The following is a 27,839-nucleotide window of genomic DNA, read 5'->3' as shown; positions in this document are numbered from 1 at the left end:
TGCTTTTCAATATTCCCGCCTACTTAGCTATATCACCCAATCAAAGCGTAGCATTCCTCCCTCTTGCTGTGTTTCACGGTGGGAGACCAACTGGCGGATCACAGAGGAAGCGGCTAGCCAACATTTGTAGAGCGTATAGTGTACAAAGGAACCTTGCAGAAGATAACGAGGGCTTTAAATAGCAATATTATGGATCATGGCTTTAATAAACGAAATTCTGCTCTCCGCCTAGTAGACGTGGCCGCTCCATACGCTCCATCTCACCCCAGTCTAGCTCACTCACACCGAGGTTTCAATGATGTGACAGCGGGTTATCCTTTGAGCCAAGCTGTGGCAGCAGCAACTCACCACTGCGGATCTCAGGAGCAAAGTGCACCGAATATGTTGAGCCATTTCATGGACACAACCCACATGGGCACTATCAAATTGTCTCCACCTAATACAATGCCGGGGGATCATGCGGCTCAAATAAACCATCAATTCCCTGCCCAGGCAAATAGTTACGGTGTTCCCCATACTCACGCTCACCACCACCACGTCAGTAATTACGGAGCTCGGGATTTCTTTATTCGACGTGAAAACATGCCAGCTCTGGGTGGTAGTCTGACGACCCACGAAGCTCTTAGTGGCAACGGTCATGGAATGTTTATTCCCTCTTCGGCTACATTTCACGCTGTCCATCCCACCAGTGACCCAACATCAACGCATGTGCTGTTTCCTGGGTTTGGCCATCCATCAGCACACCGTACGGGTCACATGAATGGCCAGGTAAGATTGCCTTTTAATGGAACTGATATGTATGGTTGTCCTGATGGTTTCAACCAAATGATGGGGTCTAGAACGGATAATTTTACAGGCACTTACGGCCCCATAAATATGAGTCATATGAATATGGGCCCTCATGGTCCTGGGGCTTTCTTTAGGTACATGCGACATCCAATCAAACAAGAAATGACGTGTTTATGGGTTGAGCCAGATCAACCAGCACCACGTAAGCCATGCAACAATACTTTTACATCGATGCATGAGATAGTCACCCATCTAACAGTGGAGCACGTGAGAGGACCAGAATATACTAATCACGCCTGCTTCTGGCAAAATTGTTCTCGCAATGGGCGGCCTTTCAAAGCTAAATACAAACTGGTAAACCATATTCGAGTTCATACGGGTGAGAAGCCTTTTCCTTGTCCTTTTCCCGGCTGTGGCAAAGTATTCGCCAGAAGCGAAAATTTAAAAATCCATAAAAGAACACATACAGGTAAGTGATTTTTAGTTGTACTCTACTTCACTATATTCTATAAATATTTTTTAACGTCACTCTGTTGACACAGACGTATGACCGTTAAGATTCTTAGATGTTAGAAAAGTATATATTATATCGACAAAGCTATTGAAACTAATGTACAGCCATCATAGCAATTTATTAGATTCTAGAGCATAGTGTAAAATTATTCACTTTTAATTGTATGTCATTTAAAAAAAATCGTTCAATTTAGATCAGTCCCTCTTTTTTATCTTTTGACTGTAACAATAAGCAACTCTTTGTAGTATATGTATAATCTATACAAAAACAATGTAGTATATATTAATGTACGACATAGACCAAGTTGAACAACATAGTTTTCTTTGTACTGAAGAGAATATGAGATATTCAGAATATAATGTAACAGTCTAAACATATTTTTGATTTAAAATGAACAATTACTTTAATTATACCAAATAAATCAGCAGTAAAACTAAGTATGAAAATTCTTTTACAGATTTTAGAAGTTAACAATTACGATACAAAACGCGTGATATAATAATTGCTTGTTTTGTTTCAATTTCGCGTAAAGCTATACGAGGGCTATCTATACTAGCCATCTCTAATTTAGCAGTGCAAGACTAAAGGAAAGGCAGCTAGTCATTACCATCCACCACGAACTCTTGAAATACTCCTTTACCAAAAAATAATGACATTAATAGTTAGGGTTACATTATAACGCCGCTACGGCTGAAGGGGCAGGCATGTTTGGTGTGATGGGGTTTCAAAGCCTCGACCCTCATATTACGAGTCGAGCGTCCTAACCACCTGGCTATGCCGTGTTCATCAAAAATGAAACACAACATAAAACACTGAGGTGAAATGAAATGCTGATAATATAGAGGGCGCTTAAATCTTTCTTATAAAGATAGGATTTTAATGTCGTACTGGGACAAACCGCAAAACAAATAAGCGCCAGATAAGCGGAGCTAAATAGCAGTTGTACGTAATTCCAGCTTACATTGGTATTCGATCATGATGGGGGAATCTTAGTGTCTGTGATGTAGAATGACTACGTTTACTCTTCCTCACAAAGAGATCGCATTGTACATAAAACATGACGATGGTAGAGAAAGGGCTGTGTAAAAAATATAGTATTTATTTCAGTATGCTACTTGTACATTGGGTTGAGTAGGAAAATATACCAATATCACTATATTACAATCACATACCAACACACTCACATAAAATTTATTTGATGAAGTCACAGTATTATCAGTAATAGTAACAGAAATCGAACTAATCTTTCTGTAATCATGTTGGCCACTAAGAAAATGTATTAGTTATGTATGACCTGTATTTTGTATATCCTCTGCAAGTAGTTTAGAAATTGGATGGAAAGTAGTTCGAAAAACGTTTCAAGTATTTCTTTTTCTTAATCTTCTAACTGATGGGTATTCTGTGACACTTTAAGAATATTATCAAACGCGGATGATTTGCACAGCGTTCACGTGACTCTTCCTGTGCTTAAGCATACTACGATTATTATGTACACGCCCTCGGTAAAGGCCTTTTTAATATGACTTAGTGGAAAACTATAGCAGTGTTTGTACTGACGGTCTGTGTTTGTGTGTTTAAAAATCGCAGGCGTAAACTTGGGCTGTTCCACTTACATAGCTGCTTCCATACGTTATTCCTCCTGGGATCAATGTATGCGTCATATGTTTGGTAGAAATATGGAATTTAATCAACTTTTAGCGTATATGTCAGAGTTATGATGATAATACATTTATAGATAATGGGATTTTATAATAGAGCCTGATGTACAATCGCCTAACTATATATGTTTAGATAGTACATACTTTATATCATTTCGAACAGTGCACATGTAGATATATACTTTAGGAGGAAAATTAGCTCGTTGTAATGTTTAGTAACGCAATCTTGACCATACCGGAAGATAATTTTGAAACTAAACTAAACGCTGTGTTGGTTTGATTAAAAATCCATTTCTTTGTTTACGAATTGAAACGTTTATGGGTGAAACGTCACATTCTTCTAATGTTGAATAAACACATAATCGAGGTTCTATAAACAGGATTTATACTGGCTGAATAAACGTAACGAAGTAGTTCTACTTTACAAGAAGTTGTACGATAAACAAACTCATGTTTTGACTTTCTAAAAGTGCTGTATGTTGGTGAATTGCATACTTTTCATTTGACGAAGGTTTATAAAGTTTCATAATGGAAAAGCCACACCGATAAACACTCCCATAATACTCTTTAGCTTGTTTGTTTTGTTTGTTTGTTTGTTTTTGAATTTCGCACAAAGCTACTCGAGGGCTATCTGTGCTAGCCATCCCTAATTTAGCAGTGTAAGACTAGAGGGAAGGGCGAGCATGTTTGGCGCGACGGGGATGCGAACCCGCGACCCTCGTATTACGAGTCGCACGCCTTAACACGCTTGGCCATGACGGGCCTACTCTTTAGCAAATACTGATAAACATCATTGAGGCGACACTAACAAAGTTTTATTTCATGCCAGAACCATGCTTTCAATTCTTTATTTTTCTCTTTCTCTCTGTCTGTCTTTTCTTTTTAAGCAATAAATAAGATTCACAAAAGTTATCACCAGCTTTATCGACATTTCTCATGAACAACAGATCAATCAATCACATTTAATTTTGTTATAGCAGTTTCATATTTTGTTTAATTACTTTAAAACAGAAAATGTCAGAGAAATTTAAAGCAACTGTACGTACAGAAGAAAGAGAATGAAAATAAATAAATATTCATGAATGAAGTGAAAGGAAGTTCACGTGCTTACTGGCTGAACCGCAGTCGAATGTATGGATACAGTACAGTATATATGCAAAAACGGCTCGTTTGGGTTGAGAAAATATTTTACGTAGAAGAGCAAACAACGTTTCGACCTTCTTTGGTCAACGTCAGGTTCACAATATATATATTTCTCTACAAGTGGGTTTTTTCGACATCACTGATTACGGATGCAGTATATTTGCAACCAGCTGTTCCATTTTGGAAATCTCGATAGAAAAAAAGAACTTGAGAGAAGCTGAAAATATACTGAACACATTTTTGATTTAAATAAATTGTAGTTTTTATTAATGAAAATTATCAGACTAAAAGCTGCAAAATTTGATGCTATTACCTGAGTAAGGAAGTACGTTATGATGGTGTAATATTTGATAGGCCCACAACAATTTATCAGCATAAGGAAGATATTTATTGATGGTGGAACATACTATTTGGTTTTCGACAAAACGTTGATCTTTCTTTATATGTCCATATAGTACGTTCATAGGCTTCAAAGCAAATAAAAACTTTCATAATTGCTCGCATATAGGAGCGGGCATTGTTTATTTGTTTGTTCTTAAGATCAAAGCTGCACAACGAACTATTTGAGGCTTGCCGCCTCGGGCATCGAGCTCGAAGTTCAGTGTAATAAGTTTATCCCTAAGTCGCCGTGAGACAGAAGACTTCAGTTTTATTCTGAAGTGCCAATAACTCTCATATTTATAGACTTCATGCCCATAACAATTTTCTTTGTGTCTATAATACAACGCGTGTAAGGCACATGAAATCGAGTAGTGTGTACAATAGGTATGCATTTGTCGTCATGTAAGATAACATGTTTCATTGAACGTTCAAACAACATTCACATTTTCTAATGTCTTGGTTAGCACTGAGGCACAATAATGTTTAATCAAGTAGTTATAGTGTTAGCTTATTCATTTGAAACAAAGTTATATCTCACAAATGTGGACAAGTAACCTTGTTAGAAAGACAAAGAGTCAGGTATATTGATAAAACGTTGTATTTTAACGAATTCACCATGCAAACTCTCGAAGTTTGAAAAATATTTGCATCGTAAAACATATTTCAACTTAAAATTTGAAGAAAAAGTGTTGTGTGAGTCTCTGTTAAGCTAGTCCATTATTTTTCTTGAGTCTAGAACCCAAGAATATGTTTTGCAGCGTTCTTTATTGAAATGTTGAACATTATTAGAAATCATAGGAATTTTGGTTTAATAATAATAATAGTGTTAATGTGGGTCAAAAAACAAATATTTCTAGGTTATATAGAATTTTTAAACACATTATCAACTTTCATTATATTATAAATGCTTTGACTTTTACTCATAAGGCAAAGTGGCGTTATAGCTGAATGATATGTTAAAGTATGTTAACATATGGACTTTCGGGTATTTCAGTGCAGTTTATCTTTCGTTAGCTATTCATAACCGAAAGACTCGTGTTATTTATAAATGTGAATGTTGAGTGTTATGGTAAAAATATAGTTTTCAAAAGCCACTCAGAAATAACCGTCATTTTTACGTATTCTTGACATTACGTTGAAGATATTATGAATATTCTGCAAATCAGAACATTGTCATGGGATGAAGGACTGACTGTCATTAAAAGTTCGTACGATTAATATCACGAACCCATTAAAGCTGGAAAAACTCATGAAGCACTTTCCTTTAATGTACAGTACGCAAAAATTACGCTGTTGAAGTGAACTTCTGAGGATTGTCTCCATCACATTATTTATTGTAGAAAATTACTTATATATCATAACATTCTGATTTTGTGAGTAATTGAAACTGTTTCAGTAAAGTTAACATATAAAAAAGAGTTATTACGGTTAAACTGATACTCCACACCCTAAAGATATGGTTCTTGGAGGAGAAAGGTAATAATGCATTGACATTTGTAACCATTCAGCAAGAGTTATAATGTTGTTTCATGTTTAAATGTATAAAATAATAACTAACTTCCGACCATACTTGAGATTCTAAACAATTGTTAAGGACAGTAAGGCTATAATTTTATATTCGTTCAAATGTACGAGGCTCATTACAGTTTTATGACATTTAAAGCACACTTGCCTGTAGCAACCAAATGTGATTGAAATAATACCTACTGTAGGTTGTTCTTGTCTTTCTGAATCAGTTACGAGATTGTTATATGACTTAATATAATGTATCATCGTACTTGTTCTCCTAAAATTCATTATGCCTTTCCAGCTGTGTTGCATAAGCAGTGTTATTAGTTGTCTCTTATACTAATACACAGAGCGTTTCGATCAAGACTGCTTCTTGTGGCACAACCGGTAAACAATTAACATCAACTAAACGTATCCAGTTAAAACACTTATTAGTATTCACAAGTATAGCATAATGTATAGCTAATCTAAAGGTATTTGAAATTATTTGGCGAGTTTATCATACAGACATGAAAAGAGCCAAGCTAGAAAACAAAGATCAACTTTGTACAGATGGAATATGAAAAAAAAAAAAAAAGGTTATATTAAAGGTCTGGCCTGATGAAGGTGCTGTGTAAAAGTGGGTATGTTAAATATGAAATGTTAGGAAACACTTGGCCCTTCCTTTTATATTTTTACTGGATTGAGCAGCAATATAAACATAAAAAAAGAGAGACAAAGTTCCCCACAAAGTTTGTTATTTAACTTATCCACTTTTCTACTATAGTTTTATAGGGTCTGATATTTTATATAAACTTGAATCATTTTTGATATCTCTTCTTTATACGGCATATTTCTGTTTTCTTGCTTGGTTATTTTCGTAAAATTATGTTTCAATCATATGTAACTATCTTTTTGTTTTTCATTACAGTTTTAGACAACACAAAACTTGAACTTAATAAAAATTGGTATTAATTGTACACATATTAATAATTTATGGATATATTTTGATAATTTTAATGGTGAATTGCTCATAAAAGAAGAAATTAAATTTTCATAAACAAAATATTTAGATTCTCGGTGATCTATCTAGTCATGTTATTAGACGAAAGACTGATATATATATATTAATATTAATGTGAAATTTTGTCACTTGTCGATCCTCCATTGTTTATCATATAGTTCGCTTGTTCAATATCTTAAAAACAATAATTTTACCACGTTGTTATCGCTTATTTCTCTTCATCTAAAAGAACCCTGAAACTGGTCTTTTAAAATAGTGCAAAAAGTTTAGTTCTGTTCATAAACATAACAGTAACATTCCATTACATGGAACAGTTGTAGTAATAACCCAACTTTGGCCCAAAGCTCTGACCTTTGTGTTTATTTTAGTCTTTTAACTTGGCTGGAGCCAGTGCAATACCTTGCCTCTAGATTGTGTATTTCATCGCATTTATGTTTCGAGAAGAAACAGCACTTCTTAAACACTTTGGACATGCAGTATTTCATTTTGTTATTGTTATTTAAACATTTCCTTGTCTCCACATTTTTATCCATTGTAGATTAAAGCAATACATAGATCAAGTTTTAAAGTTTTTTTGTTTCTTTTACATGGGTCATGTGAGTTTATTAGACACATGTAGGTGAGGTATTATAAATATTATGATTTTGTTTTTGTTTTTTTACACAGGACATATAGACTTGAATATTTCAGAGATTAAAAATTAAAGTTCCTGAAGTTTTTACATAGATCATACAAAGAAGAAGATAGATCAATGCTCTTTCAAAAGATGTAGTATGCTCCACCATCAATAAAGATCATTCGTATGATTATGAATCGTTGTTTGCCTATCTATTTTGGATCATGTAGGTTTATACAACACACGCAGATCAGTTTATTATAACGCTTATGAGGTGTTTTTTTTGCGCGGTTCATATGGAATTTAACAACACATAGAACAAGTATTAAAGTTTATCAGTTTCTTACATTATTTATTGTTGTGTCTTTTGCCTGGGTTTGATATAACACTATCTTTCATAGTTTTCAATAAAATGTTAAAAATTATGTAAATTAAGGAAACATTTAACTTGTTGTCATGCAAACATAGACGTTAGATGGATTTCACGACAAGCTCGATACCAACACTTTTAACTACCAAGTAAGAATTATTAAAAAAGACTAGCTTGTATATTATTGATAAAACGAATACCTGAGGAAATGAAACGACAATGCATAAAGGGAAAATATACAGCTGTTAAAAGGAGATATTGTGGAATGCATAGATGTAATTACTAGAATCGTCTTCTACTTTCTCTTTCCAGTAACAATTATTATTATTTTATTCTTGAGCACAAATGTTTTATATTTTATTTCATCGTTTTATTTTACTTGTTTTACATTAATTCTAGGATTTTTAAATGCTTATAATGTACTTTTTGTAGTACATGTTATCCTGGTGATTTCATCCTTTCAATAAAATAAAATAAAGTTTAACGTTTTTTACACTATTGTTTTGTTTTTTGCATGAGAAGTTGTATTTTATAATGTATTTTTAATATCAAAAACTTAAAACACTTGAAAAAAGTATTGATCTGAACAATAATTTACTTGTTGTCTAAAATGTTTTTAGATGTTTTTTTTTGATGCAACATGCTATGTTCATAGTTTTAAATATAAAATCGTTTGGTTCACAAGTCGCGTCTCGTTATCGAAACAACAAGCTTCGCACACTCGAGATTGGTTTGGTTTGATTCTTTGAATTTTGCGCAAAGCTACATAAGGGCTATTTGCGTTAGCTGTCCCTAATTTAGCAGTGTAAGACTAGAAGGAAAGCAGTTAGTCATCACCACCCACTGCCAGCTCTATTCGTTGGTAATAGAGTGGGATTAACCGTAACATTATAACGCCCCCACGGCTGAAAGGGCGAGCATGTTTGGTGTGACGGGAATTCGAGCCCACGACCCTCGGACTACCCATTTATGGCAATCTGCCAACTTAGTTTTAAACTATAAATCGTGTAGAATTCGAAATGGCATGGCTAATTAAATATATATTTACGCTATTATTTATAAATATTATTGAGTGAAAGGCCTCGTCTGCAGTGGATACGACAGTCAGTCAGATAAAAAGTACACGTGGTCTTGAAAATAAACTTATTTATAAAATTATCTTTTGGTAGCTCATGATAAGCTTGAGGTCTCTTAACGCTAAAGTTATTGGTTCAATCAACGACCGAAACAGCACAGAATTATGCAGCTTTGTAGTAAAACATAATAAGTAAAAATAAATTTATTATTTAAATGTCGCAAGCTGGCTAAAAATTCGAAACGAATAGGCTTAACATTTGTAAATGAAATCGTGTTAAATATCATAATTCCGTTCAAAACTGAATAAACACTAATTAACGAGCTATGGTTTTGTAAGAAAAGCCTGTTAAGCAGTGACGTATGAAAAACAAAATATATCTGAAATAAGATTTTTACACACCTATAATTTCGAATCTCAAATGAACAAATTAAGAATAATATGGGGGAAAATCTTCGGTTGTACATTATTGTTTAAAACACATTTATATAATGATATAAAACTACGTGATTTACGTATAGAAAATAGCCGTTGAAAAGGTTACAAATAATTTCAAAAATTCTAAAATATTTAAACTTGTAAGATTCGCAGCATATTTCAGTGGAAAGAGACATATGCGTATTAAAAATTTTGAGTTGACTTTAGTTAGTAGTGATTCATAAAATGTTTTTCATTAGCCAATCATACCATCTTAAAAGTTATTTTTTTAAAAAGTTGGTTCTTCGTTATTAAACGCGTATTAAACAATTACCAATTTCTACACACCAAATGTTCGAAAGTGTAGTGTATAATTTATTTATCCGGAAAATACAATTGCGAAGGATGCTAGTTCTGGAATGTTTATAATAAAATTAATTTAATTTCACTTCTATAAATATGATTTTAAAAACTGCATTTTCCAAATAAAATGTTCTTAATATTGTCGAAAATACATTATATTTTAAAACATTTCTACTGTTTTCTCTCAACTTGTCAAAGTAAAGAATCCAAAAGTAATTAGTTTTTTTTTAATATCTTCGTAAATCAATCTACGATTACTTAGATTTGGTTTCAACTTCGCGCAAGGCTACACGAGGGCTATCTGCGTCAACCGTCCCTAATTTTGCAGTGTAAGACTAGAGGAAAGGCAACAAGTCATCATTACTCTTTAACATAGAAATTGTGGGATTAAAAGAATTAGTATGTTTGATGCGAGGAGATTTGAACCGGCGCTACTTGGTTTATAAGTCGAGTGCCTTAATCATCTGACCACGATTACTTAAATTCGTTATTCTATTAGATAACTTTAAACTTATGTTACAACATACTATTTTGTGCAACTACCTCCGACTTTTGCTTTATTATATTCTGATAAAAAATAACAATAATATAATATAGGTTTAATACGACGTTCCTATAGCAAATATTATACTGGCGTAATCAAAGTGATGAGGTGCCACTAGTTATAATTGAGTGTAGTTTGTAAATAAAGTGGACGACAACAAAAAATAGAATTGTCTGTAACTGTCTGTCGTTAAGAGTATCCTTTCTGAAATATATTGATTAAAGTAGAAGAGTAGATTTTTTAGTTTCTTTAGTACCATGCCTTTTTATTGATTTTCCATTAGAAGTTCTGTACAATGTAGGCTTTCCTCAATTGTAACTATTTAGTTACCGAATTTCGAATTATTCAACCACAATAAGAACATTCAATTTATAATGCTTTTGGCTTAGTAAGAGAAACATCGAAAAAAAGAATTGCCTAAGACCTATATTGTCTCTATGAAAGGAACTGAAGTTAGGAGGTAATTGAATTATGCTTTTTAATAACGTAGATATTGAATGAAACAAAATTCTGACTAGAGAAATAGAAACAAATCTGGCTATAGGCCAGTGTATATCATCACATCCTTCATTTTAAACCATTTATACATCAGTGATTATAGCAAATATAATATAACACTCTGGACATCTTAGAAATGTTATAAGATTGTGAATGTTGTGCTCTTAGCGCCATTTTCTTACTGAATGAAATATGTAGGATGTTGTATTGTCTTCTTAAAATTGTGTAGGAAATTACGCATAGTGGTTGTTAAGAGATAAAAATGTTGAAGGTAAAACCATCAAGTTAACTAAAGAAAAAATATATATATAGTGTTGTCGATTCAACGTATAGGGCAACGTATAACTCACTGAAAGTAAATTAGTTAGTGATACCTGAAGAAGGGCATTTCCTGAAATATAGATATACATATCTGTAGTTAATTTCTTGGTGGTATTAGCTTCTTAGAAGAGTTGTTTTCCGTCGAAAAACAGATGTATTATTGTGAGATGAACTGATCCATAGTAACGCTATCTACACCTATAAAAGAACCAAAGAATCTTCTAAACTTCCGATGTAAAAACGTTCACCATACATTTACTTCACCTCTGGCAACTCGTATTCAACAACACAACTTAAATCAACTGTCTTATGCTTTGTTTTTATATGTTTAACACATTGTTCAACAGCAAAACAGCAATATTTGTTATTTCGTCATATATTCTCTGTTTGTAGTCTAGATAATTAATTTTAGACATTTTTCGACGGGTAAAAGATAGTTTTGGAATGTTTTTCACCTGCTGTAGTTGGATGGATTTTTAAGTTATATACACATATAGCGTGTTTTTCGTATATCCTTCCACGCCTATTGGCAAGTTTGAGGGATTATAATGTTAAAAAAACAACACGATTTTCCATAACCATAGCTAGCACTGATAAACAACTGTGCAATTTTGCGCTTAACAACGAAAAACTGTCGTATCTTAGATGGCCCTAGATATGGTAGATATTAGACTTGAGTAGATTTAATTATAGTTATAGGGTTTACATGTTGTTTATAGATGATATTCAGTAACACTGTTCAGCCATACTGGGTTCAGTCTGGTAGGTTAATTATAAAAAGAGACTGGTGATCTTACACGTTGTTTTCAAGGAAGCAATTTTTGAAGTAGATAATAGAGTTTTTAAGAAATATAAACAGACATACTAACAAAAGATTCTGACAAATAAAAAAATATAGTTTGATACAATAAATAATAATTTATTTGGGTATTTTCGTTGCTGAAATGACTAAAGGGTTGTATCATTGCACTTTAAATACAAGTAGGTGGTCATAGAATTCTCAATTAAGTTACAGATAATGTAACTATAGCTATTATACTTGTCTTAAAGCCATGTTTCATAATCTTATTCATAATTTGTACATAACGAAAGAAACGGTACTCAAACCGTTAACAGTGAGCCCCAGACCCAGCATAGCCAGAGGGTTAGGGCGCTCGATTCGTAATATGAGGGTCGCGGGTTCGAATCCTCGTCACACCAAGTATGCTCGCTCTGTAAATCATGGGGTGTTATAAAGTTACAGTCGATTCTACTTTCGTTGGTAAAAGTGTGGATAAACGGAGGTGGGTGGTAATTACTTCCTGTCTTCTCTTTAGCCTTACCCTGATAAATTAAGGGCGTCTTGCACAGATAGCATTCGTGCAGCTTTGCGCGAATTTCAAAACAAACAACTTCTTAACACTAAGCCCTAACTATCAACTTTTCTAGGTTTTGTGGAAGTATTACAAATATACAGGCGTAGTTTTCAAAACAACAACAAGAAGAAAACTGTTTTTTGTATTATTAAAAATAAATAATGATAAAATCAAGAATAACAGAGAGGAAAACATTAGAATTGCATAAACCATTATAGATAAATATAACAGTTAATCAGTCAAAAGTATCGTATTTGTTCTTCTCGAAATGTGAATGTTTAATACAGTGTTAGAAAGAATAAAATAATATTTGCAACACAGCTTTTCAGGTTAGACTAATATATATCAAAATATTTTAATTACACAAAATAAACAAAGTGAACATTTTTAAAGTAATATTCACTAAACTAAACCTTGTGGAACTAACGTAATAATTATTATAAATGTCCCAAGTGTACAAAATTGTAAAAATAAATTTTAAGCTTACATGTCAGAATCAGTTTAGTGCAAACGAGATATTTGTTTAGATAAAAGTAATTCAGAATAACAAAATATATTTGAAAGGAATTTAGCTGGTTAGTATATCATTAAAACACAATAGAGATAGGAAGTTGGGTTTCATGTTTGGTGAATATTAAGAGTTATTTTAGTACATAACAACTGAATAGGAAACTTGACCAAATGTTCCATGGCATCAAAATTCTTATAGCATGCGTATAACATCGAGATGTGCCCGGTCTTGCCAGGTGGTTAAGGCACTCGACTCGTAATCTGAAGGTCGCGGATTCGAATCCTTGTCACAACAAACATGCTCGCCCTTTCAGCCGTAGGGGTGTTATAAAGTTACGGTCAATCCCATTATTCGTTGGTAAAAGAGTAGCCCAAGAGTTGGGAATGGGTGATGATGACTAGTTGCCTTCTCTTTAGTCTTACATTGCAAAAATAGCTAACGAGTCCCTCGCCGAATTCGGAATCACACTAGCTAAGTCAGAAGTTTAACCTAGTGTCAGATGCCAGAAATATTCGCCCCTGGTATGTTTTCTTTACTTCAAATTCATTTGATTGGTTTATTTGTCAAAGCCGTGAGTATTTAATCAAATAAAGAAAGGCAACTGTCATGCGATATTGAACTGAGCGCATGACTCACTAAGAAAGGATAAAAGTCAGAAATGCAATCATATCTGTTGAAAGAAACTTAACATACTTCTTCTGTTCGATTTAATAGTGATGGCACTCTAGAAAAGAAAAAAACGTCCATTCGATATTGCATTCTGTAGTGAACGTGCTTAAACAAATATTATTTAAGTAATTGAAGTTTTAGTCTGGAAATGTGTATATAATTGTTACTTGTTTCAGAATAACATTATTTCTGAATTACTCTTATATGTGATTTTGAAAGTATCGATAGAAACTGCAATTAATTATACATTTTTAAAGGGCACTTAGAGCTGAAAATAATACTTCAAAACTCTTTGTTAACCTGAAGATGACCTAGGAAGGTCGAAACGTTGTTCTCTGCTTTATTAGTAAAATTGTTAATACCCATAGCAGCAGTTATGAAATACTTAAAAACGTAATGTGTAGAAATATTCATGTTCCAAAATGTGTTTTTACATACTGGTTTAACTCAATAAATTGTGTTGATTTTAAATTTTTGTAAAGATAGATAAATCAGTTAATGGACAGCTAAATGACAAAGTAAGTAGATATATTTGTACATATATTTCTATGACAACACTACGTTTTTTACCTATCCGACGTTTGAACATGTCTAGACTTGTTAAAAGTTCTGAAAATTGATATTTACGTTTTAAAAACATTCAATGAATGTTTTTAATATCTTGTAGCCTACTCAACTACGGAGTGTGTGTGTGGCGTCGAGGTATATTAAACAAACTAAAAGGTTGATTCTTGAAATGTTGGAAAGCTTGTTTTTATCACTTTGTTGGTTGTTGGAAGAAGTTCGGAGTTTTGCATGCTAGCAATGATGTAATAAAAGTAAACCTCATGTAAATAGGACTCTACAGAGTAGAAAACAACGAGAAAATTGTTTCTTTCGTTTACCTCATGAGATTAAATCAAAACTTACGTGAATGAAACAGGAGAAAAAATCCTATTAGCAGATAAAAAAAAAAGGCTAAATATTAGAAGAAATAATAAAAACAAGTGTTTGGATGTTTCTAAACAGTCATTTTGAACTGGTATTTATATTGCAGTGAAATATGGTTATTTGGTATAGATAATGAAAACATATTTATGATAATTCACTGCACAACAAATTTTTGAAAATTTTTACTTCCTGAAAAGTTTTTGCTGATTGTGACAGGTACCTGGTGGGTATGCACAAATATAGTTTTGGTTTTGCTTCATCACGTAGAAACTCTGAGAAATAGACAGTTAACTGTTTGCCAACAATAACGTATTTAATTGCGTTGATGTTTCTAATACGCTATTAAGTTCAACATAATTAAAAGCGTTTTGCTCCTGATTTTCGTTTGTATTCAATGTCCGGTGCATCATGTTGCAGTGTCCAACAGTAGTCAGCAAGCATTGACGGATTCCAGTTGCCCTGATATCGTTTTTCCATTGTAGCAAAACTGAAGATTTCGATGAAACAGTACATAATGAGCAAACTTGGATGTGGTTTTCGTGATCAGCAGCCAAAAATCTATAAGGAACACTCAACAGTGTTCAAGAAGCAAAAACTTTGTTGTACAGTGTAATGGAATAAAATATTTAGAAAGTTGTTTCGTTTTGCTTCCATCTACATATCATTGGCTTTCACTTCTTTTATATCTGTTATTTATGTTTACGTTAAGTATCGAAAATAGCAATTAAAATAGTAAATCGATTTCTGGTAATAGAATTCGAACCCACGTTACAGCGATATAACTAGGGGGCAGTTTATTGAAGATAATAAATTATTTAAATATATTTGATAAATAACACTAAATTTGGATATGTGTAAAACTCCGCAAAAATTATTTTTACAAGTATATATCTATACCGAGTGAGTTAATTTTTTGAAAAGAAATAACATTTGCAAAATTACAAATTCTAAAGAAAATGCTTATTCATCAGTAACGCAAAGCTATAATAGGTTATTCTTACGTGAGGTGTGTATATAATTCATTCATAACATCCTTAATTTTTCTTTAAGCAAACCATTTCAAAATAACCTAAATTCCAAATATAAAATATTGTATTGTTAAATAATGTCATTATGGATGGGTTGTTTAAAGCTACCTGAATAATGCTATGGTTATATTAATATTCCTAACTGTTTCTGTGAGTCTGTAAAAAAATCTTACTATAAATAGGTAGAAATAAATAACAAATGGTTGGTCAAATCATTTACCGAAATCAATTTTAGAAGCTGATTGTCAAGTGGTCAGAAATGTAATTCTTAATACCAATGAAGTTCTTGTCTGCACTGATGTCTTAATTCAACTACATGTATTTAATTACCGATTTTGTATTGAATTTCTAAAACTTTTAATTTCGATTTTCAAGTATGAACGTAGGTATGTTTGTTGTTTTTTTATTGCATTTTGTATTTTGTTTTTCTACTGATGAATTTTTATGGGGAAAAATCATTATATTTTCGATACTCTCTATTCTGACAGATAAAATATTTCTATTTATTTTTATTAGCTCGTGTTTTATTTGCTCCCTTAAATCAGTGTAATTATATTTTGTGTCCCATCAGGTGAAAAACCTTTTAAGTGCCAATTTGAGGGATGCGAAAGAAGGTTTGCTAACAGTTCTGACCGTAAAAAACATTCTCACGTGCATACCACTGACAAACCTTATAACTGTAAAATCCGAGGCTGTGATAAAAGTTACACTCATCCGAGTTCCTTAAGGAAGCACATGAAGGTTCACGGAAAGACACCGCCACCACTGGGCGCCATACCTCCGGCTTCCGCTGATAGCAACACTTCGGGATCAGGCTACGACAGTGACTCTCCGAGCAACACCACAAGTGGAAAATGCACAAGTCGTAATAGTTTAGTCGGCTCAGGTGGAGGACCCGGATCCACTAGCCATACGGTGTTATCGTTAGGAAACAACCCCCCACATAATATAGGTGGGTGTGGACCTTCAACAAATTTGAGTGAATGGTACGTCTGTCAATCAGCAGTAGGTATGTCCACCTCTCCTAGTATCGAAAACTCGCCACTGTGTGGAGTCGTAACCCACGGACACCACCTCCACACAGCATCAGCTTACTGACCACCGGTCATATCGACCAAATTACCTGATTTTAATAAGTAAATAGCATTCCGTTCTAGCCTTTCATTTTCTAATAATGTGAATAGTTTAAGAAAAACGTTGATAAGTATTTGGCCGTAATGACTCTAACGCAGATTTATCTAGAAGGAAAAAAAGTTTGATTTTCTTACTTGTACAAGTGAAATATTTAAAAAAAAACACTGGATATCTTTTCACATGAACGACAAAAAATAGTTTCTAAGACAAATGTACAGCGTATTGTATCATAATGAACATGTGAATAGAATTTTAACAAAGTATTTTTTTATTTTCTTTTGTTTATTACCGAAGATTGTGTGTGTGTTTCAAGTACACGTGTTTGTGAAAATTCACACACCCGCTCTTTTCACCAACGTTAAAAATTTCTCATTACAGTAGTTTCTGAAATTTACTCACATCAATTTTTATTGCAAGTTCCTTAGAGTGCTATCTTATGCCAAAACCAGCCACGCAACTCTCTGCTTGCGTAAAGCGTGTGGTCTTCGCTAATAGAATGCAAAGTCGTCGATGTGTTTATGGAAGATATGGAGTAACTGTCTTAACAACAACTAACTTATAAACAAATCTTATTTTATCAAAATCTACCAAAGATACAATTAAAATTTGTCAATAATTTTCCATAGTTAAAACAGTTACGATTGGTAATTTCAACGAAACTTCTCAATTAAAAGATTCTAAGCTTTAGTGAACCGATTAACGTAGTTTATAGGTCCTGCCAAATTGCATCTTTAACGGCAAAGTAAGTGAACATTTATTTTTTAGTTTGTGAAAATATCAGTTCAATAAGTTGAATTATAGGTTCGAAGCCTATTCGTGTATCACTTTTATACAGAATGTCTAGCTTTTTTCAGTTTTTAACTATAGTATTGTAAATGTACTAAAACAAACAACACCACAAACTAAGAAATAACCTATTATGTGCTTTAGCTTTCCAAATATATTATTATAAAGTTTAACTTACATCATTATAGTCTTTTATTAGTTTAACCATTCAGTGAAAGTTAATATTTCTTATGAATGACATACTATAGTTTTTGTGTTTGTTTGTTGTTGTTCTTTTACATTTTCTGCTATTGCATTTACAGGCCATCGTTCTACTTTGTTTTTTCACTGCATTTTAGTTCCTAACTGATCGTCTTGTCGGAGTCTCTCTTTCTTGCTTTTTTTTTTTTTTTCCTTTTCCTCTCACACACACGTATCTTGTTTTCAGTACCACCGTTTGAAAACTGGAAACCATCCAGTTTGTCCGATGGACTGCAACTGACACTTGAACAAACAAACATCTTGACACGTTGTACATGATTACAGTTTTTCAAGCTCGTGCATGAGCTGTCTTGAATTCTTCTTTAAGCAATTTACGAATTGTCAACGGTTGTGAATCAACAAACACGTTGAACACTACCATTTTCTACATCACTAACGTCACACGATATCTAATAAATTATCAGAAAAACAATATCCTTGCAAATAAGAAATACATCGAAATTGTCAGCAGAGCTATGAACATAGCTTTAAATAAATATATATACATGTCCTCGATGTGTTTTACAGACCCACCCCTTTGTAAAATCATGATCCTGTTTATTTCTTAAGTTTTCACCCTATGCTACTCGAGGGGTATCTGTGCTTTCCATCCCTAACTTAGAAATGACAGGCTACAGGGAAAGCAATTAGTCAATATTATCTATTGCCAACTTTTAAGCTGTTTTTTGTCAGTGAACAAAAGGATTTACCATCAATCATAACGTTTCAATAGCTGAAAGTGAGAGCATGTTCGACGATGGTTTTCGATCCCTCAACCCTCAGACTGCGAGTCGTATATCCTATCTATCAGGCCACGCTATCTTAGTTCTGTCCCTGATTTTATCTAGAGTCCTTAGACTAAGCAAATAGTTTATAACACACAGCACGAAATATTATCTATCTCTATTTGCAAAAAGCACATGTGAGAATTCCTCTAGAAATAAAATAATAAGTAATTGCTTCTTGACATAAGGTAAAGTAATTGTTTAATAAAGTAAAGTGGCAAAATCCCCTATTTAATCTATTGATAGATAAAATTATAAGTTGAATTTTGTATCTAAGGCCTTGCTTGAAATCGTTAATAGGTTTTAAATCTATAATATTTCTTCGTCAAGTGTATTTCAAAGCTGTACGTATAGACAAAAAATTGTAAAGCAATGTATGTACCAGCTCTACTGGTAGTAGAGCTGAACAATCGGTTTTCTTGAAACTTCTGCAAAAGAGATGGCAATCAGTAATCCTCTCTTGACTGAATAATGCGACAGGTAGTTAATTACTTTTATAACACGCTACCGAACTTTCTGAGCTTGTCAGGCAGTACATCATGACTTTAACGTTAAATCTTCGATTCACAGCACGGCAAGGTAATCACTAGGTCACGCGGAGCCTCATATGATATACTGTATTCTTTTTTGTAGGCCATTGCTCTACCAGTCTTGAATATACTTTTTGTGATTTGTTCTGTGTGCCTATTATAGCGTACTATAGTGGGTCATACTCATGGTGGGAAACTTTATAAGAGAACATTGAGAGGAATGGCTTGTAATCTTGAATAACCCAATGGGAGAGCACTGGCCTTAACAGGTAGATATCCTTTGTTAAAGTCCTGGTCCCAGATTCTCATTTCATTTATCTGGTTTTATGTTTGAAGTGAAACAAAGCTCTAAGATTGGCAGTTCAAACAAGAATTTTGTATTAATGTTATAAACTAGTTAACTGGCGAAGAACATTTAGTATTTTTCTAAGGAAACAATAACGTATATACATATATATAATGAAAACATATACAAGTTGCCACCTGTAGATACAAATAACATAACACATACACATACACTGCTGGCCAAAAACTTAAGGCCAATGAACATAAAGAAAAAATATGCATTTTGCGCTGTTAGACTCAACCCCTTATTTGAGTAGAGCTTCGAAAGATGAAAATAAGAAAAGGGAAAATAAAAATAAAACCTTTTTTAGCATTTAATAGGGAAAATGTGAACACGATAAAATTAGCCTAAATACCAGTTGGTCAAAAGATTACGACTACACTGAAACGAAGTGTTAATCGGTAAACACCTAACAAAATTTAGTCATTTATGTTCAAGCATTAGCGTTGTCAACATCTCCCACTGACATCTCCTGTGTTACATTGGGTAAAAACATGGCAAAGGATAAAATGTTGACAGAGTTTGAACGTGGCAGAATTGTCGATCTGCAAAAGCAAGGTCTCTCTCAACGAGCCATCGCTGGTGAGATTGGGCGTAGTAAAACTGCTGTTGCAAATTTCTTAAAAGACCCTGAGGGATACCGAACGTACATTTCAAGTGGTCGGCCCAAGAAAATTTCGTCGGCGTTGAGCAGGAGGATTCAACGGGTTGTCCGGCAAGACACCAGCCGATCGTCGAACCAGATTAAGGTCCTTACGGACGCAGAATGCATCTCAAGAACAATAAGCCGGCATCTACGGAAGATATTTTTTAAAAACCGTAAACGTCTTTAAAGGCCACGCCTCCTTCCACGTCACGAAATAGCTCAGTTAAACTTTGCTGAGAAGCACCAAACATAGGAAGTAGAAAAGTGGACGAAGGTTTAGTTCTCTAATAAGAAAAAATTTAGCCTGGATGGTCCAGATGGCTTCCAACGTTACTCGCACCATAAGGATATCCGACCGGAGACATTTTCTACACGACACAGTGGAGGAGGTTCATGATCTGGGGTGCTTTCTCCTTCCATGGAACAATGGAGCTTCAGGTTTACAGCGGCGTCAAACAGCAGCTGGCTACATTGGCATGTTCGAGAGAGCATCCTTATTGATTGAAGTCCCTCGCTTGTGTGGGAATGACTGGATCTTTCAGCAGGACAACGCTGCAATCCACAATGCCCGCAGGACAAAGGACTTTTTCATGGCGAATAACGTCATTCTTTTGAACCATCCATTGAAAATGTTTGGGGGTGGATGGCAATGGAGGTCTATAGAAATGGACGTCAATTCTAAACAGTGCATGATCTTCGTGAAGCCATCTTCACCACTTGGAATAACATTCCAGCCAACCTTCTGCAAACGCTTATAACGACTGAGACCTCTTTTTAGGCATTTCATACCCTGTTTAGAACTTCTTTTTGGTGTGGTGTTAAACTTTTGACCAACTAGTATTTAGTCTAATTTCAGTGTTCACATTTTCTTTATTAAATGCTAATAAAGTCTTTTTTTATTTTCTCTCTTCTTATTTTCATCTTTCAAAGCTCTACTCAAATAAGTGGTTGAATCTAACAACGGAAAATGCATATTTTATATTTATGTTTATTGGCCTTAAGATTTTGGGCAGCAGTGTACATATATTCTAATAACAAATTTAACGTATTGGGTTATATAATATTAATTTCAACAAAAATTAATATTAGCTCGGAGAATAATGTTTATATCAAGGGTAGGGTGTCAAGTGCTCTTTAATCATTATAGATTTTAAATAACAAGAGTTTTATTTATATTCGGTTATTAAAGAGAATTTTTTTCAATAATGTGTGGTATTTTAAGATTGTTTAGTTCTGACCTGTATAGTTAGCTTATGTTTAATCAAAAGTTTTTTTGTATTTTTTTAAATCATTAAATATATTTACTAGACATGACGAAAAAGAAACAAAAATGTCAATAACCCAAGAGTTGCGTTGAATACTAGTCCAGTTTTATTATTTTTATAATTTAGACACAAAAATTTAGATTGCAGTTTAACACAAAAAAAATAGTTTTATCCGCGGCATAGTGGCTCACAGAACTGCTCTAAGTTTGTTTGTTTTCTCCATTACAAACTTTTGGTTCACATCTCCGTCATCTCTTAGACTATTTAAGATATAATTGCAGTTTTGGAATGAGGAGATCAAGCCCTTTTGATTGACATATTTTATCACGCCCAATGTGTTATAAAGCAATTTACTTTAATGCTGCCAAAAATAACTTAAATTTGAGAGTAAAAAAATCGAAAGGGTAAACGCCCATCCCACACTTGGTATTGCTGGCGCACACAATATAGCTGATAAAAAGGAAAAAAAAAAAAGGTCTCATAGATTAGTTTACTCGAATACTAACTAAAAGAAATTCAAGAGCTGCGGTTACTGAAGATTCCCTCTTGTTATACAAAGTACTAATTATGATACAGTATCTGTGCGAGCATATTCTACAATAGTATTTACGATGGTAACTGAGCTGTAAGAAACGAACTATTCTGTACAAAAATTGTCTGAGAAGGACATTCATAGGATAGTATTTTATTACAAAAGAGATTTATAACTTGGAGGAACACTATGGCTGAAGTTTCTAGGCTTAAACTTAGCCTCCGTTGGGAAACTGTTACATTATTATATACATAATTTTATTCTGATACACATGTAAGATATATATTTATATATCTGCAAAAGTTTGTTTATTTTGATTGCTACTTAATCGTGGGCACTTGATCACCAGAAATAAATATAAAGGTAACAAACATTGATATAAGAAAACACAAACATTGAGGTTATATCCTTTGAGTTTCATTGGGGTTGTAAGGAGGTTACTTTCTCTCATTAATTTCATGTTTATCCTATTATTGTGGGTCTGAGTCTATGAATATCCTGTGACTATATTATTATCATTATTAGTCTTACTCTGACGTTCATACTCAGAAGTCATTGTTGAACTTATTCAATTCTATTTTCAATCGATGAAAGAAATAGTTTGGACTAAATAACCCCAGTTGTCGTTTGAACAGTATATTTAAGTTTCATAAGTCAAAGGTGATTGTGATTTTTAAGTCTGATTTATCACCGGATCGTAAAATTGAACTACACGAAACTGTGATTTTATTTACATATTCAAGGTATTATTTATCAGTTCATTTTTTTCAGCTCATACCTATTAGATACTCCCATTTTTCTTGCTAGTTTCTTAGAATCTTTAGCTACTTTGTAAAATTTAACTGCCTATTAGTTACATAATCCACAATAGATTACCACATTGACCAATAATATCTAATGCCGTGGTTCAAGGTGGGAAGTTTGAAATACCTATGTATAGTTCTTAAGCAGTTTTTTTTTCATTTTTGCCATGATTCAGAAACATACAATGCTGAAGTTAGGCTATAGTCCATTAGAAGAAGCCAGAATTTGATACTACTACTCATTTATTCTTAGGTCTCCTACAGAAAATGTTTTCTTTGATCTATGTTAGCAAACCAATGGCATCTGATGTGGAGGACATGAACAGGACAAGAAGATCTACAAGGGGAAAGATACACCACGGCTTGTGAGCTATCATAGTATTCCTAGCTTATCATCCTCTAAAATGATGGTTTCTTGAAATGTTTACGAGTCGTGAGCTAAAATGATGTGAATTTATGGTTAATATCGGAGAGTCATAAATATATAACATTATTCCCCAGGATGAGTAGCATATAGCAGAGGTGATAATACACCTACAAAAGTAGTGCAAAATTCAGATGTAACATATCCCAAATTATTTAAGGGCCATAACTAATGGATCAGTACCATTGTTAGGATTTCTTAGCTAAACTGCATCAATAAGTAAGTACACAGATTCCAGAACACCTCCGGTTAGTGGTAGGAGATCATAGTAACAATATGGATATACGACAGTAAAGATAACTGGGTAAGTCACTGACTGAACATACCAAACTGTGAGTTGTATCAGATAGTCCCGAACACACAATACTCATTTCGAGACTTTTGTCCTATAAAGAACTGCCCAACAGGCCTCACTGGAACCCTAGAGGGAATGTCCAATAGTGAGAGTAATCAAACGCTGAAGAAGAATATTGAAAGGCAGTTTAAACGTTACCTTGTTTTTATATCTTGATATCGATATTTTATGGTCAATATTAAAAGTGACTCGCATTTTATAGGGACTGTGAAATGTGAATATTTTTATCAATAAAAACTAACTGGAGAGAACAGAGCAAAAAATTAACCCAGCGATGAATAAGCTAAGTTAATACATCATTTTAAATAGAAATATACAAAATCATTAGACAAAACGTATGATGAATAGAATGTATTGAATCATCAATTGGGTGTTCTTGCTGCCAATGATGTTTACTGGTCGTAATCCTAATAATTTCTCAAAAAGGTAATTCAGCTGAGGACATTTAGGCGATTCATAACTCTAAATACTAAGCTATAAGCTAACAGTGCAAAATAATCATAGAAATTGCTTAGTAAAATAACACAAAATAAGCAAACATAAATATTATATAATATATATATATATATATGAAGCAATTAAAACTGTTGATGAAACTGCAGTTAAAGAAAGAGTAAAACAAAACAGAACTTACTTATAAAAAAAAACAACTTGCTTCATTTACTATCACTGTTTAGTTCTCTCTTTAAAAGCCTTTTTTTAATCATTAAAATGCATTTAACTTGAGGCACTAGTGTTAGCTTAGACTAAGCCAGATTGTCCATTCATACTGGGTAGTACATAGTGTGTAAATGTATATACAAAGAGGGTGATGTTTATAATTGAATATGGTCATTGTAGAATAAAAAAAAATAACTATTTGCACTTGTGGTCTTTTTTTTTAAACACTTCTGGTCCTCAATTCTACTTATTTGGAGAAACTTTTATGATTGTAATAAACTATGCATCACTAAAGTGAGTAATAAAGTTCAAAGAATCGGGAGGTATGATGGCACACTGGATAACAACGCTGTAAAAGTACAATTTTAATTTCATTGTATAACACTACCTGCGTAGAAATTTTCATGGACTCTTTCACAAGTCGGTGAGACTATGTTCATTTGCAATATTTTCATCTCGAGCACAAGGCAGAATAGCAGGTTAAAGTTGTTACTGTGACCAAAAAGGGAGAAAAGAAGTATCAATCAATGGTTAACAAGAGTGACTAAAAGACCAGCGGAAGTAGCAGCTAAACGACGGGTGTGTGTTGTGTTGGAGCAAAGTCACATCCAGCTATCTGCTGTGTGTCTACCTAGGAAACCAAAACTCTTGATTTTAGCATTTTAAAAAACGAAGAATTACAGCTGTTCCAATGAAGGGTGCAGTCATCACAGTGTGATGAATGTAATATAAAATCTTGCACATCTCGTGTATATAAGAATGAAAACAAAGTGGAAGGTATTATCATTGCTACAACCCGTAAAACATGGTTCTTATATTGTGTTTCAACTAAAGTTTGATTGTAAGAGATTCTTTATAATTCACACATTATGAACTAACTGTGCAGATAATTTTAATGGCCACATTTATGGAATGATGTTGGAAAATTGTAGAAATGCACTATTGTCTTTGCTTCCCAGAGAAAGAACTGGCTACGTCAGGACAGCTACTTTTATAACCTTTGCTGTCTGAATTACTGGTGGAATTGAATAAGAAGAGTATTCTGACAAAAATACTTAGTAATAGCTAATGTATTAAATCAGCCAAAACTTGATGGTAAATTGAGGATGAAGTGGTGGCTGAAAGTAAAAAAAAAAAAAAAAAAGATGATGTGTAGGTAAGTTCAAGTTGAGTGAAAACGATAATTTTTATGTTGTTCGAAAAGTTTATAGCAACAAGAATACCGAGAACACCATTGCAGTTAGTAATATAAAACTCAATATTGTTGAAGTAGTGGTAATATGATGGAAGTATTAGAGTTGGTAATTTTAGATGACAGATTAATAGTATTTTCAATCTAAATGGAACAACACAATGTATCTATTGTACATTTCATTCAGTTATAAGTATACATGTGTTCAAGTATGTTGATGCTAGAAGAAAAGAGTTAATCAACATATAAAATGCTGCCGATTCAGTTTCAAGTAGAATGTGAATAAATAGTTCCACCAACCATTACGTTACGCTAAAGCAACAAATGATAATTAGATTCCGGTCTTAATGAGCATTAACTCATTTTTTATAGTTCTAATGGTATTCCAATCTTAGAATTAAGTGTGATAGAAAATAAGTTATTCAATTATCATTTTGACTTGGAGAAGCAATCTGTTTCATCCACTTAAAGACTTTATCTTCTGTTTCTACCAGTATGGCCCAATAAACAAATAAATATCGCAAGTTCTTACACTGTCCAATAGCTAATTGTTTAGCTCACCACAGGTACCGTGGGGACATCAGGACTCAAAAGTAACAAGACTACCGATACGACCTCTATAAAAGTAGTTTTGTAAATTTCAAGTTGGCTAAAACATTACGAAGCCATCACAGGTTCCTGGCAAAGTATTAAAGATATTTGAAGTTGAAAAAAAGGTTTGCCAGGTGAGTGAGCGTGGTGTTGGAAAAGACAGTAGAAATGAAAATATCCATCAGAGCCATTGCCATTTTTTTTATAAATCTTCAATCAGTAGACCAGCCCCAGCGGTCATGTATCAAAATTCCTTCACAGATTGATCTACAGACTGGTGCAAAGATTGCCACATTCTGGCGTCTTTTTATTCAAAGCCTTGGACCTGATTCAAAGAGAGAAAGAAGCGTAGAGAATCGGTGCTGAAGACAAATGACCACAAACTTGTGATGGAGCTGCAAAAGGCGAATTAAAAATCGACCAGAACAATGAAAAACTTCTAGAAAACTAAACACGTTGTATAGACCATTTCTGACATTGGCAAATGAGTGACTATCTTATGTTACCAATTCCTAGTCTGGGAAGAGGCCTAGAAGGTGTTAATCATGTTAATACATATCTTTTCTTTTCAGAGTTCTATGCATTTCAAATATGTTAATGCATTTTTATAGTTGCCTCAAGTGAGAAATTACTTTTGATGTTACGGTATTTACCAGAAACCGAAAAATGCAGCAACGCAATATAACTAATAAACAACAATTGAACGCTACATATATAGCGATGGTTCTCATCACTAAGCTATGATACCCAGTATGAGATGAAAAGCTTTATTGCCATATTTGAGGACTAGCTATTAGATTGCTTGGAATGTGAATCCGAGGATTCACGGTTTCTGGTTCGTTGCCGCGAAAATGGATTCCGTACTTTGTGGCCATAAGTAAACTGTAAGAGTGAGGGTCAAATTTCAGTATTCCGACAAAAAAGAATTGGCGATGTGTTCTACCAACTAGCTAGCTTTCCACTAGTCTGCGGGCGAAAACCATGAATAAATAAACTATACACACGTTCTGGAAGCGCGTTAAGTTTAGGTAATTAATTAATCTACAATAAGAGAAGTTCATGTTTTAAACATTATCGCAATTTCTCATTAAGATACCCATTTTTACATACACAAATATATAAACTGCTAAAAAAATTAAAGGAACAAGTACGTTTTCTTATGTAATTTATCTCAGTGTTGCAAATGTGATAATATTTTTATTTTTTTAGGTAATTTGCCTCATTTCAGTTCCATCTGTATCCATTTTTTACTCCTACAGCCCATGTAAGGTAAAACATGGAGAAATAAAATTTTAAAAAATGACTAATATCACCAAAACTGATATTCCACATGAAACAATACTTTAAACAGTTTACATGCGTTTATTCAAGAAATGGTTTAAACATTTATTATCTAGTGTGACCTCCACGGACTGTGACACACTCCTGATACTGATTTGGCACACTTCGAATCAGTCTATCGATGTTATCTTGGGATATGGCAGCCAACTCGTCTACCAGGGCTTGTCGGAGTTCCTGTACATTCTGAGGAGGATGCTGGCGTTCACTAACACGCCTCGACAACATACCCTAACAATTTTTAATCGGGTTTAAATCTGGAGCTCTGGCGGGACACTTAAAAGTCTCTATTCCTTCCTTGTCAAGGAAATCCATACACAGTCTGGCGACGTGTACTCGCGCGTTAACCTGTATAAGAATAAACCCATCGCCGACAGCACAGGCAAAAGGCCTCACAATGGGTTCCAGAATTTCTTCTCTATATCGCCGTGCGTTCAGAGCTCCCTGTCGAGTAGGAGTAAGTCCGTGCGGTCACCCAAGCATATGCCTACCTAGACCATTACAGAACCTCCTACACT

The 27,839-nt window shown here is 33.7% G+C and overlaps 1 protein-coding gene across 3 annotated transcripts; it reads left to right on the top strand.

Moving 5' to 3' along the window:
• Positions 1-143: 143 nt before the first annotated feature.
• Positions 144-24,366, top strand: LOC143253273 (zinc finger protein ZIC 3-like). 3 transcript variants are annotated; one of them, XM_076506868.1, is made up of 3 exons: positions 144-1,258; positions 16,266-16,830; positions 23,052-24,366. In XM_076506868.1, exons 1-2 carry the CDS (start codon positions 190-192, stop codon positions 16,790-16,792), a joined length of 1,596 nt encoding a protein of 531 aa, XP_076362983.1. In that variant the 5' UTR covers positions 144-189; the 3' UTR covers positions 16,793-16,830; positions 23,052-24,366. The 3 variants fall into 3 exon arrangements, with proteins under 3 accessions (XP_076362983.1, XP_076362982.1, XP_076362981.1); XM_076506867.1 differs by having other exon boundaries at positions 23,015-24,366; XM_076506866.1 differs by lacking the exon at positions 23,052-24,366 and having other exon boundaries at positions 16,266-17,091.
• The last annotated feature ends 3,473 nt before the right edge of the window (positions 24,367-27,839 follow it).

Source organism: Tachypleus tridentatus, chromosome 6 (genome assembly GCF_004210375.1).
Source record: "Tachypleus tridentatus isolate NWPU-2018 chromosome 6, ASM421037v1, whole genome shotgun sequence".
Lineage (NCBI taxonomy): Eukaryota > Metazoa > Arthropoda > Merostomata > Xiphosura > Limulidae > Tachypleus > Tachypleus tridentatus.
Note: the sequence above shows the minus strand (reverse complement) of the source record. Positions and strands in the feature narration are given on the sequence as shown.

What these genes read in the sequence shown, in the direction of transcription:
- LOC143253273 (XM_076506868.1), top strand. Translation starts at nt 190, where the DNA reads ATGGATCATGGCTTTAATAAACGAAATTCTGCTCTCCGCCTAGTAGAC. An exon ending in CCATAAAAGAACACATACAG is followed by an intron (nt 1,259 to 16,265) that starts GTAAGTGATTTT and finishes GTGTCCCATCAG; the next exon opens with GTGAAAAACCTTTTAAGTGC.